General features: G+C 35.9%; 1 protein-coding gene across 1 annotated transcript; it reads left to right on the top strand.

Annotated features, from left to right (window-relative positions):
- Window positions 1–12,146: 12,146 nt before the first annotated feature.
- Window positions 12,147–12,638, top strand: LOC118755384. Its single transcript, XM_036490227.1, has one exon. It carries the CDS (start codon window positions 12,147–12,149, stop codon window positions 12,636–12,638), a length of 492 nt encoding a protein of 163 aa, XP_036346120.1.
- The last annotated feature ends 739 nt before the right edge of the window (window positions 12,639–13,377 follow it).

The raw sequence follows: 13,377 nt of genomic DNA on the forward strand, positions 1-13,377 counted from the left end.
TTAGTAAATTGATTTAAAAAGTGGATATGTGGATCATCCGGTTCTGTATCAAGTTATTCTCTCTATGTTCAAAGCACTTCCATTTAAAAAGGGTAAAAACCTGGCTGCAGTCGACAATGAGCCAAAATGGATTGAACGGAAACTATAAATAAATTTCGGGGTTAATTGTTTATTACTTTGTCTTTATGTGTGTGTCTTTTCTAAGCGTATAATCTGAGATTATGGATAAAAATATAGACCGGTTGGGTGAACAGCCAAGACGTTTACTTCTTAAGTGTGACAAAACAAAATCAAGTAATATATTTAGCATAAATGAATACACCAGCATAAAAAATCTGCATACTCAAAATGTTCAATACGTCCTCATATTTATACATACCTATGTGTATAATTTAAGATAAGATATTTCGCTGCAAAGCAATGATTATAAATTGTTAGTTTACCTTACAAAATTGCGGAAGAATATTACAGAGTATGCGGAAAAAAGTTTATTTTTTTACATTTTTTATTTCGAATAACGTCTGGTCCGGCTATTTGGTTTACTATACAGGTATGTAGAGCTATGAATTTAAAAAACACATCAGGGTTTAGTTGAGATATTCGCTTTTGTCCACTATGTTTTGTACATTTCCCAGTACTGCAAAGCTTTTGACTGCCATTCAACTGGGAGTGACCGGCGTGCGCTGGCTTTGGGTCCCGCTACGTTAAAACCTTGCCCAATGAAAAAAAACACATGCCTCGGATGATACCCCCTTCTTTTGATGACGATCACGGCAAACATAGGAAGGAATATGATTTTAGGGTATGCACTTGGAATATCCGAACCCTTAATCGGGATGGTGTCTCTGCCCGGCTGGTTGATGTCCTAGGGAAAAATAAAGGCTGACATCACCGCCATCCACGAAATGCGATGGATGGGGCGAGGAAGGTAAGCGTGGAGCCTTGCGACGTCTACTACATTTTCCACGTAAAGGAGTGCAATTCGGTGTTGGTGACGTACTCAGATTATGGAGGGAACACTTTTCGACCCTTTTGAATGGCAGAAGCACTGAAAGAAGTGGAGAAGACGAACCCGAGGTCCCAGTCGATGACGATGGAGTCGATATCCCAGCGCCTGACTATGACGAAAAGTGCCAAAGCTGCTTGAGCTGACGGCCTGTCAGCTGAGCTATTTAATTACGATGGCAAGGAGGTAATAAGGTGCATGCTCGACGACTGGAATTCAATTGCGCTCTGCCCAAACCACAAGAAAGGCGACCGCGCCATGCGTGCCAACTACCGCGGGATCAGCCTTCTAAGCATACGTTGCAAGGCCTTATCGAATGTGTTGTCTACCATAGACCAGGTTTTCACAATACGCCAAATCTTGGAAAAGACCCGCAAGAAAAGGATCGGCACTCACCACCTATATGTCGACTTTAAAGCCGCTTTCGACAGCACTAAAAGGAGTTTCCTATATCCCCTCAAAACTCATACGGCTGTGAAAAATTACCTTGAGCAATACCACCAGCTCTGCTCTGTTGCCGTTCGCCACTAGACGGGGTTTCAGACAGGGCGACTCTCTTTCTGTGACTTCTTTAATCTGATGTTGGGGAAGATAATAATATCTGCAGAACTGAACCGCTCAGGAACAATTTACTACAAGAGCGTACAATTGCTGGCTTATGCCGATGACACTGACATCATCGGTAAGAAAAAACGCGAAGCCTGTCCTGGCTTTTCCAAGTTGGACAAGGAAGAAAAGCGAATGGGTCTGGTAGTAAACGAGGACAAGACGAAGTATCCCTGTCATCAAACAAACAATCAGCACATTCGCGCCTTGGCCACGACACTTTTGACAGTTATAATTTCGAGAAAGTAGAGAATTTCGTTTACTTGGGAACCAGCATTATCACCGATAATAATGTCAGCATGGAAATCCAACGCAGAATCGCTCTTGCCAACAAGTACTGCTTTGGACTGAGTAGGCAATTCAGGAGTAAAGTCCTCTCGACGTACGAAAACCACACTATAAGTCACTCATCATGCCCGTGCTGGTATATAGCGAATTAATATAAAGCGGCTCAACTGGCTTGACCATGTCGTTCGAATGGACACCGACGCCCCAGCTCTGAAAGTATTCTGGCTTCACTTGGCATTTCCAATTGGCGTCAGTTGGCCAAAATCGCTTTGGCGGTTACAGCGCCATACAAGAAGAAGAAGAAGAGAATAGATCTATAACCTTATCGGTCACACAGTGTTATAATCCCCACGAAATCTTTGATGGTGGTACCGAGAGGGGAACGGTACATGACGGTAGGAAGTTTAGTTTGGGTTAAAGTCTTACACTGACGGGGTTAGGCTTTCGATGCTTCCTCCTCGTAAAATAAACATGCGCAGTAAAAAGTTAATAATTTTAAGCTATAATAAACAATTTTTTAGTAAGTAAGTTATTGGTTTTGAATTTTTTTTTGTATGGGCCCTGCCCCCCCTAAATTTCGTTCTGGCTACGCCCATGATTAGTTTGCTTCTTTTTTGCGACCTCTTCCACTAGGCACCGAAACTACCACGTTTTCTTGCAGTTTTCTAAGTTCATACGAAGAGGAGACATTCGAAAGTGTATAAATAAGTATTATAGCGACTTTTGCAAGAGTAGTTAACATTTCATGCTAGTTTTTTCAGAATATAGAAACATTTTTCACTCTGCTGTTAGTGGACATGAAACCCACCAAAAACTAAAAATCTAAAAAAAATTTACATAGCGCACTATGCAAGTGGACTACTCAATTGTTGAATATGCTAACTTATTTGTCCCTTCTTTTTATACAATTAAGGGGCGGCTGAATGGTTTACCGATGTTAGCGGTACATAATGATGTAATTGAAAAAATGTGTGTTAAGCAACGAAGATTAAAAATCGCTTGATAAGTAATAAGATTTTGTAGACTTGTACATAAATAAATGTAAATAGATTCACGTAAATATATAAATATGCAGATATATTCAATGTGTAAAAACTGAAGTGTATACTAACGAAACTTCTACAAAACAAAACTGGACTACACACCAATTAATTAAAATGGTGTAGTAATTTAATTTTTTAAATTTAAATAAAGCATGAATTCCCCAGTGAATAACCGAGTAGACAAAGAATATATAACGGTAGAAATGGCACATACATACATATATGAAAGAATGCCCACAGGCGACGCACTATAGGCAAAACACGAGTTTTTTTCAAAATCGTAGATCTTTGCTTAGAAAAGAGATAATGGAATGCAGCATTTAACTCTTTAATGCAGAGTATGTCATATATGAAACGCTTTTTAACCTTTTCAAGGCAGAGGAAAAAGGTTCTCAATATGCTTTTGAACGTGCTTTTTCTCATGTTGACGTAGATATTAATCGTAGAAAATTTTTCCATAGTAAAATTATAATAAAATAAAAAAATAAAAAAATAAAATAAAAAAATAAAAAAATAAAAATATTAAAAATAAAAATAAAAATAAATAAAAAGTACGTTGAAAACATATTAAGAACCATTTTGCCTCTGCCTTGAAAGGGTTAAAAAGCGTTTCATATATGACAGACTCTGCATTAAAGGGTTAAATGCTGCACTTTCGTAAAGATATCGACCAGTATAACCATTTTTGTTATATAATTTTTTTTGTGAAAGCTGATAGTTTACGAGTTATTAGAGTTTAAAGGTAGCTTTTCTTTTTCCAATCTGGCCACTCGGGTACAGCATCCAATGTCCCAAGAATCGAGTCTTAAGATAAAATAAAGAGAAATCTTTCAGAAACAGTGCTAATGGTGAATTAAATATAGTGTTTTCTAGTGGAATGGGAGCCAAAATCCAAAATTAAAAAAGTGACATTTTGAACGGTATTTTGAGGGTTAAGTTATTGTTTTTGTAACTTCTCTATAGTTTTCCTATATTATATGATCATTTATCTTCACGATAAAAACATTTTCATTCCGAAGATCTACGATTTTGAAAAAAAAACTCGTGTTTTGCCTATGGTGCGACGCCTCTAGCCATTGTGTATCACAACTTTAAGTTATCGATGCAAATGCTTCTGAGCTCACAGTTGTAAGCGGTTAGGGCTGACTTGTAGGCGGTCCAGTCACCTGTTGACTTTGCCCTATTGAAAAGTTTCCTGGCTATTTTCCTTAGTTTTCCGAGAGAATCGTTCCACCAAGGGACATCCCTTTGAGACTTCTTGGTTCTCAGTGGGCAGCTCTCTTCCAAACCTTGTTTGAGGACATCTTGGAACTTTTTCGCCTCGTCCTCAAGTTCATAGACGGATGAAATTGGTGCCGTAGAACCATTCACTTCCCGCTCTATGTGAAATTTGTTTTTCTGGGATTTCTGTAAATATGGTTTGTCACTCTTTGTGCTTCTATATCGAATCGAATATGCCGGTGGTCCGACATAGATACCTCATTTGAGACATGCCAGTTTAAGATAAAGGTCGACAAGCTAGTTGAGGAAATTGTCAAGTCTAGAACCTCCCCTCTTATAGCATTGACACAAGAATGATAGAATACAAGATTGCGCCAATCGAGCTGAGAGCAACTGGCCGTAACGTCAATAAATACCAGAATGAGAGAGCAAGACGAACTCGACAAGAAAAAGAGGAAGCATCGGACAAAAGGCAGTATTGCCAAGTTTTGAATTTGGAAAAGCACCAAATTTTTATTGGTGTTTTTAATAGACTTTATATGCATACATAATTTTATTGTAAGGATGCCGATCCAAATTAATAAAAATCAATGTTTCTTGCACGACGGTTGATTTATTCGGGCATGATTGAAGGTGCTGCCACATATTTTGTTGTCGCTTATGGTTGTCACTGTGCCATGATTTTGTTTAAATTTTTGTAAAGTTGCTTACCACACTTATGATTGCTATAAATTTTGCTTCCATTTTTTTAAGATTTTCTAATTTGGTGTCTTCAAACTAAAAACAAAAGCACCAAAAACGCGCCAAGCACCAAACTCAAAAATTTTCGCGTTTTGAATACCCACTAAATTTGGTGCGAAAAGCATGAAGTTGGCAACGGGGAATGTAAACAAAAGTATTTTATGACGTCAGCGATTAGGTGGATGCTGTCAAATCGACGAAGAGAGGGTTGGCGGTCCGCGAATGGCGCGACCTTTATTTTCTGGATCGTGGCATTGACAAAGGTCGGCTCATTACCCCGGTTAAGGATAAATAAATTGTTCTTAGTGATAAATTCAAGCCGTTTGGCATCGCTTTCGCTGACACCTCTGGAGAGGTAGAATTTGTAGCGCTTTTTACCTGCTCCAGAGAGTTTTTCTTTTAGGAGTACTAGCTTCCTCCTGCTGTGACGATAAGAGCGCCTCCTCCTCGTCTGTGGGTACATGGGCGTCGCTACGTAGGGGCACATACATACTGTTATAGCATATCATTGCTTCTTAGCTCAGCTGTTGTTTGCTGTTGTGTTTCTGCAGCATATTTTTAATACTGTTTAATCCTGCCTTGTATGAAAATGTATATAGCAGGGGTGGGCAAGGCCGACGCCGAAAAGAGCCACATCTAAGTTCTAAATGCTACAAAGAGCCACAAAAAACAAGAAAAACAAAAATTTTATTTTTAAATAAAATTATTATTAGAAATGCAAAACATTAATTTTATTATTATTTTATTGTACGTAAGACAGATATAAAAGAAAATTCAAAAGATCCCTTTGGCGAGATTTTCAAAATCTGGTTTTAGGTCAGTTAAAGCCGTTCGTAATAATTCTGTTAAATGTTGGATAGTCAATAGATACGTTCGTTTATAATCTCCAGTAAAAAATGTCCAACAGCGAAATTCCGGCGAAATATCATCTGTTCTCTCACAAGAGAAAAATATCCAAAATAGTACGCGAACAGAAAATTTGCAGAAACTTGCAAGTTAGACGAACAGCTGATAGAAAGTTTGTTTACATTAACAGGTCTATTCTGCATGTTACCGAAGATTTTGTGACCGGAAAATTTTATTACCAAAAAAATGTTACCACTTCTTGTCACCGCGATTCAAGGTACGTTGGTAATGCAGTGAAAATATTCAGCTACTCAGCTATGAAGATTTGTGGAAATTCCTGTATTGCATATTTCACGGGGCAATATTTTGTTACCAAATTTACCGGTTACAAGAGAGCACAGAATGCGAAAAAGGTTTAAAAATTTACAGACACTTTAATTACCGGTTATAGAATTTATGTTACCAGCGCAGAATACAGGTCTATTCTAGTAAAGTATAAAATTGAAAACGTAAGAAAACAAATCCTGAATTCTTATCCTGACACAGTTCACTGACTAAACGAATAATTACTTATTTCTTACATGTTTAACTAGTCGCATTTTACTATTTCAACTTCCAAACCATCAAATTCAATTTAGGGATTTGCGTAAATTCCAACCAGCTCTTCTTGATCAGCTGTTTTCTTGTTGGCAAATGGCTGTGGGCTAAAATATGTATTTATATGTATAATATGTATGTATGTAAAATATGTATGTATATGTGTAATGTGTATGAAATATGTATTTTAAAAAGTAAAAAGAGCTAAAATGTTCTAAGCAAGGAGAAAGTAAAAAGAGCCGCACTTTGCTAAGCAAAGAGCCGCATTTGGCTCAAAGAGCCACGTTTGCCCATCGTTGGTATATAGATTTTTAATTAGATAATTGTTTAATAAATTTTACTATAGTAGGAGCTTGCAAAATCGGAAAATCTCTTCCCGTATATACAATAGGGCTATTCGCGATCCGGTGCAAATGGCGTAGCATCATTGCATTGCAAATTTGTATTGCAAATTATTTGCAATACACAAACAAAATACACGCATTTGCATTTGTCATGGCTTGACAAATTTGCAATACCGAAAATCCATAGCATAAAAATGCTATGCATTGCAACTCTGGTTGACATTTCTATCAGCTGATTAAAAAAGTTTTACAATGACAGTTTAATAAAGGTCGCTCACAATCCATGGCATATTTCTGCAATTGCATAAATTTGTCAGCTCTTATGCACCGAATCGCGAATAGCCCTAATGTAAAATAATGCTGAATATGTTGCATGTGTTCCTTTTGTTGACATGCATAAATTTGATGCACGATTTGATTTGAATTTATTCGGCAATGTCTTCATATATCACTTTCAAACATGTATGAGCGACATGATATAAACTGGCACTTGCATGATGTGTTACATGTCGCTATGTTTTGTAGTTCAGGCCTTTAGTATCTATATATAATTGCTCAGTCATAAGCATGGGCGTAGCCAGGTAGGGGCAGGGGGGTGCTCGAGCCTCCCCCCCTAACTTTCAAAATTTCCTTATATATATATAAAATAGTACCCTGAAATGCCAGCTTAATAGAGTCGAGCCCCCCCCCCCCCCTAAATTTCATCCTGGCTACGCCGAAGGTCATACGACTTAGTTAGGTCGATCTGTAGCAGCCACAGAATTGAGCTATATATCAAACTAAAGTGCAAGCTGCAGTTGCAGTTGACCGTGTTTGTCAAAAAAGTAAAAAGCGGCAGAAAAGTCCATAGTGAGTAATATAATCTATTGAAAAATATTAACCATATTTCCGTGGAATTGAGATTCGGAAAAGTTATTAAGTATTATTCATAGTTTTGTAATATATTTCACGAAAGCAAATAATGAAAATAGCTGAGATCCCTTTCTTTTTTAAACACCTAGGATATCACTGACCATTAAAAAGGACCCTGAATGACCGCAAACCTCAAAGCATTACACATTTTTGTATGTGATTTTTAAAATGAACGATCCAAAATTATCCGGTATACATATTTCAAATTTTTTAGAACCAGTGGTTGAATTTTTGTACTGAAAGGGTTAACCCTAAAAGTATAATCTACGTCTGCGAGGCGTATACGGAATGGGTCTTTTTTTAATTTTAACACAAAATTTACTTTTTATTTTGTTGTTTTAAATAAATGTGGCTATAGTTTTTATTAATAAAACTATGTTTTATTATTAGTCAAACTCACAACTTCAATATTCTTTAAAAAAATAAGACAGGACTAAGTATATTTTAGCTCACAGGTTATCTTTTAAGTACATAAGCCTCTACGGCGTATGTTAAGGCTTTACGTTACTCCCAAATAGGATAGGCTTTTAGGGTTAAGAAAGCTTTAGTTTGAAAGTGTGATATTAAATGCTTTTCACCATAAACGGCGCCAATTTTCAATGATTATTGCGTTTCAGATTAAATCTAATACCAGATATCGTGAAAGGTTGGACTATACCTTAAAGATGACGGTTTTCTCATTGCCCACTGCACGAAGCTTAGAGTAGAGTAATGTCTTTTAAGAACTTAAAAATTATCCTGGGTTATCAGGTGTCTAGCAATACAAGATTAATTTCACGAAATTCTTTAAATAAATTTTGAGCTAAGAACTCACCCACATTTCGGGGGTTACTACTAGTTTTAATAAATTGTTAGTTTAATTTCCTATAAAATTTACCTTAAAGTTTATGCATTTTAAGAATACATCGAAAATTTGTTTTAGAGAATCAATGTGAAATAATTGCAGAAACGATTAACCGGTTTCCTTAGCAACCGAGACGTCTGCTTTTTAAATAATTTTTGTAAAACAAATCGGCAAGTACATATCGTCCCCTGCATGCCAGAAACATGAATGTGTAAAGATGAAAATTTTGGGATTTTTTTATATGTTGGGCCCCCCCTAAATTCGATCCTGGCGACGCCCATGTGTGGGTATTTGGATGTCGTTGCCATTTGAACCAGAGCCCATGTTGGCAATATCGACATCCATGGCCACCGGGTTGATGAGAAGGCCGTTTGGATCAAAGTCCATTTCGTCCATTACAGCGTCCCGAGAGGGTTGAGCACCTTGGCCGTTTGGATTTGCACCCAGTTCGGCCGCTGCGATCGCCAATTGTTCAGCAATCTCGTTGGGCATCGCGTGCACCTCTGAGACTGCTGACTGTTGCCCACTGTTAGAGGGCACAGAGATTTTATTGTTTTTTTTATTAATTTGTGTTTCTTCCATAGAATGCCCCGAGTAAGGGGGAAGAGAGAGGTCATCCGAGGCAGAGCCCCGGTACCCAGCGAAACGCCGGGCCACGTATAACTTGTTTTTGACCGATATAACATTTCCCGTTGGTTTCATCCCATCCCGATTTTGACTGTCGCATAGTGTAATTAGTGTTAAATTTTTCGAGTATTAATTAAAGGAGAAATAAATACATAAATATTTAAAATTTACGATCATAAATTTTAATGCATTTTTCATTAAATGTTATTAAAAGTAAAAGCTTTCAGGTACAAAAAATTCAGTGAAACCCGCTTAAGTAAGTTTGAAATTTTGATGAATTTTTTTTGTAAGTGTTTTTCAAAATCTTAAGCTTAGGTTTATATGGTAAGGGAATTGACTACATTTTAATTGAAAAATCGTAAAAATTAATAAATAAACAGAAGTGGCAAAGAATATTATTCTGAAATTGATCCAAAATGATATGTCCAACACTGTTTGTATGAATGTATAAATATGTATAATCAATGAAATTTTAAAGAACTTAACTCTTGTAAAAATTAAATACTTTGCTTTATCTATTTTCTAATAAAGTTTTCTTTGTTTGTTTATCTGTTTAAATAATGTTACGATCTTGGTTTTAAGCTTCGTATTCTTAATTAAATGTTCATGTTTTAATCAAGGATTTACATACATACAAATGCAAGTTAACAAGAAGGTGTAACTACACCAATAATGGTGTTCGCTTAAGTACCTGCAACGAGGTACTTAAGCGGGTTATTTTAAGTACCCAACTCGTCTAAGTACCTCAAAAAGCTGACATTTTTCGTGAGGTACTTAAGCGGGTTTTACTGTACTATATTTTTCATCTTTTTTAATAATATTTAATTTAGTTAAAAATAAATACTTTAGTTCATTTTCGAGTTAACTTAAATAAAAATAAAACTTTTCATTAAATTAAATTAAATTCATTAACTTTGCATATTTCAGTCCTTTCTTTTAAAAATTTTATAAAAGTAATAATGAAAGCATAACATTTGAGATTTGGATAAGAATAAAAGAAATAAATAATTTATGCAGTTATTAAATATTCTTAATTTTTGTCTATAGTTGGCTGGTTGATTGATGACTGAAATTAATCAAATAATTATATTAATCATGTAATTAAAAAAAGTACAAAATAATTGAAAATGATCAAAAACAACATAATAACCATGTAATTAAAATTAGTGAATTCATTAAGAATTTTTAATTAATTATATTAATCATTAAAAAGGTGCTAATATTGGTATTTAATCATTAACCGGTTATCCAAAAAACATGCTTTATTTAATAATCATTATGATCATTAATCATTATTTAACAGGTCTGGTATAACTGAATATGTACTCGCTTTAATGGTTTACAATATATCCAAATAAAAGTTATAATATTTGGTGTACTTTATTGTATTAAACTGTGGAAGTCAAGCATGAACAAATCGGTTTGTACTTTATACAAGTGTGGTAATTTTCGAACTAGTTCGGTTTCAGTCAGGAAATTCTTGTTGTAAACTAGCATTTTTCCTGACTAGTTTGGGTTTTCACTGCATGGTACATACGCGTACGAACAACATCGGAAATTTTGTCTACCTAACATTCGCGAACGCGAACGATCTGGACTTAACACATGAAAAAAAAATGAAAAAAGCAACACCAGTTTACGTGGCGAACTTTGCTCAGTGAATAGCCTACTGGCTTTGGACGCTGGGGTCGTTGGATCGATTCCCAGTGAAGAAGTCTGATGAGGAGACGTGGTGATCTCCGAAATAGCAGCTATAACTTCTACCAAAATGTAAGTTGTTTTTTTCCACAAGAATTTTTATTAAAAACGGCCTCAAGCTCATTAAAGTATTTAGCTATATTTCTTAATGAAATTGTTAAATAAATATTTCTTAGCTTCTATTGCAGCAAGGGTTTTTGCTGCTTTCAATTTTGTAAAAATTACGAAAAAGTACGAAAAATGGTTCGGAACTAAAATTTCGGTGAATTTGCGAAAATAAGCGAAAAAGCAAATGCGCTACTGACGGTGGTTTGAGATCAATTCAATTTTATAGTTATATACATCGTTTTACAACAACATCATACAATTCATAGGGTTGCTAATGTAACAAAACCTGTCCTAAAGTATGTACAGTACGAGTTTGCTTTAAAATTCAGATGAAAAAGTATCAAAGTATAGGAGTATAAGAGTATAAGAGCTATACGTAATACATAAAGGCATTTTAACTAGAATTCAAATATAATTGCCATTTGCCCAAACAGCTTCATTTTCGTGTTCTATAAAATAAAATTATAGTTTAAAAAACTAAAACCTCCCTATTATAATTGTCATTCGTACTGTATCAGGTATGTAACTTGAGAATAGAAATCGCTGCATCTTTTAGGCGCATCAATATTACATAGTTACATCCCGAGCTAATAAAAGGAAGGTAATAATAAAACTGAAAGTAATTATCTTTTCCTCAATATTTTTCTTTTTGAGACTAGAAACGTGAGACAGCTTTCTGAATACCAGAATAAATGTCGATCACATGGAAAAGGATGCTAGTAGGTACATGCGCTCAGATGATTTGTGTATGTGTATTTAGAGAGATAGTGTAGGACTTGGGTGCTGACGGGAATTGTAGCGTAGTGGATGCTGCGGTACAACTGTATGCTAAATTAACTTTCTACACTGATTTGCAACATTTAGAAACAGCTAAGTTATATTCCCTTATTGCAGACGCGGAACTCAACAGCGATTTTTATAATGAATCTGTCTTCATCGGACTTACTTTTTGACTGTTTCAACCTCCCGTTGGCGGCTTCTACGTTTTTGAGGAGGTCTTGGATACACGGTGATCTACTTTGCAGGTTTTTCCCTCTAATGCGTTATGGTTTATTAGCTGTTTCGCTATTTACCGTATCACTCATTACTATTAACAGATACATTATCATCGCACATCCACGACAGTACTCCCGGTTTGAAAGCAAAAACTATTTTGAATTAATGCTACGTATGTACTGAACCTTGACTATTGTAATTCCAGAATCTACCAGCGTCGGTATTTGGCCTTAATGATTGCGGGAACATGGATAACTGCCTTTTCCATAATGATACCTACCTGGCGAGGTGTGTGGGGTAGATTCGGATTGGATACATCGATTGGATCCTGCTCTATTTTGCTTGATGACAATGGCCACACTCCAAAAGAATTTCTCTTCATTGCTGCATTTATGGTTCCTTGCATTTGCATTGTGGTTTGCTATGCACGAATTCTTTATCTCGTCCGAAAGGCAGCATTTAGACACCGCGAAGCTCCTGCTAAAAATATTTCTTTCCAAAATGAAATTGCCATTCCACCTCAACCCGACTCTGAAAAAAATCTTAATGACAATCAACCTATGAAAACCACTAATGTGGCAGAAATGCATGAGGAAATGAAACCATTTGATGTTTATGAAGAATTAGAATATATCGACGTAAGTGACTCATACGACAATGGGCCGGAGTTCGATGGAATAGACAGTGTGCAAAATCTTAATAAAGAAGACAATACAAATACTATTCATGTAAAAAATGTGAGTAAACCCTATTTGATATAATCCCACATCTAGATTATGTTACAAAAGCTGTATTAAAACATATGTCAGGTGGAGACCATGAATTTCTACTGTTAAAACATATCTGCCTACCGAATTTCTTACCCTCATCGTCTTAATATCAACTGGTATTTCGTAGTTTGACAACTAAATTTTCAGAGTTAAAGCAAAAAATAACAGATGTTAAGACACATTTAGGGACGGTTAATCAACGTCTGGTTAACACTAATCTGCGGTTAAACATCGCTATCGATATCTTCGATTCCAAGCATATAACATGGAGTCGGTAACGTCGATAACTATATTTAACCGGAGATTAGTGTTAACCAGGCATTGAGTAACCGGCCCTAAGGGCCGTTTTCACCATCTCTGCTTAAAACTAATCCCTAGTTAAACGCCATTTCCGACGTTACCGGCCCAATGTTATATGCATGTAGTTAGTGATGTAGGTAACGATGTTTAACTGTGGATTAGTGTTAACCAGAGTTGGGTGAAAACGGCCTTTAGTAGTTAGAAGGTGTGGGATAAGAATTTTAAAATATTTAGTAACACCAATGAAGAAAAATTTGCACATATCGCACACCATATTCAAAAGAACAGTAGTTTTCTTGTTGGAGAATATGTATATACCAATTCCAAAAAATATGATTAATTCCCACCAAAACAAGAACATGCTCAAAATATACCTACGCTTATTTGTGCCTGCAAATTTGGTCTCTATCGAGTATAGCCGACTAATTGG

Source organism: Rhagoletis pomonella, unplaced genomic scaffold (genome assembly GCF_013731165.1).
Source record: "Rhagoletis pomonella isolate Grant_MI unplaced genomic scaffold, Rhpom_1.0 Rhpom_scaffold_00002, whole genome shotgun sequence".
NCBI classification, from domain to species: domain Eukaryota; kingdom Metazoa; phylum Arthropoda; class Insecta; order Diptera; family Tephritidae; genus Rhagoletis; species Rhagoletis pomonella.

Coding starts and splice junctions, on each gene's coding strand:
- LOC118755384 (XM_036490227.1), top strand. CDS start 12,147: ATGATACCTACCTGGCGAGGTGTGTGGGGTAGATTCGGATTGGATACA.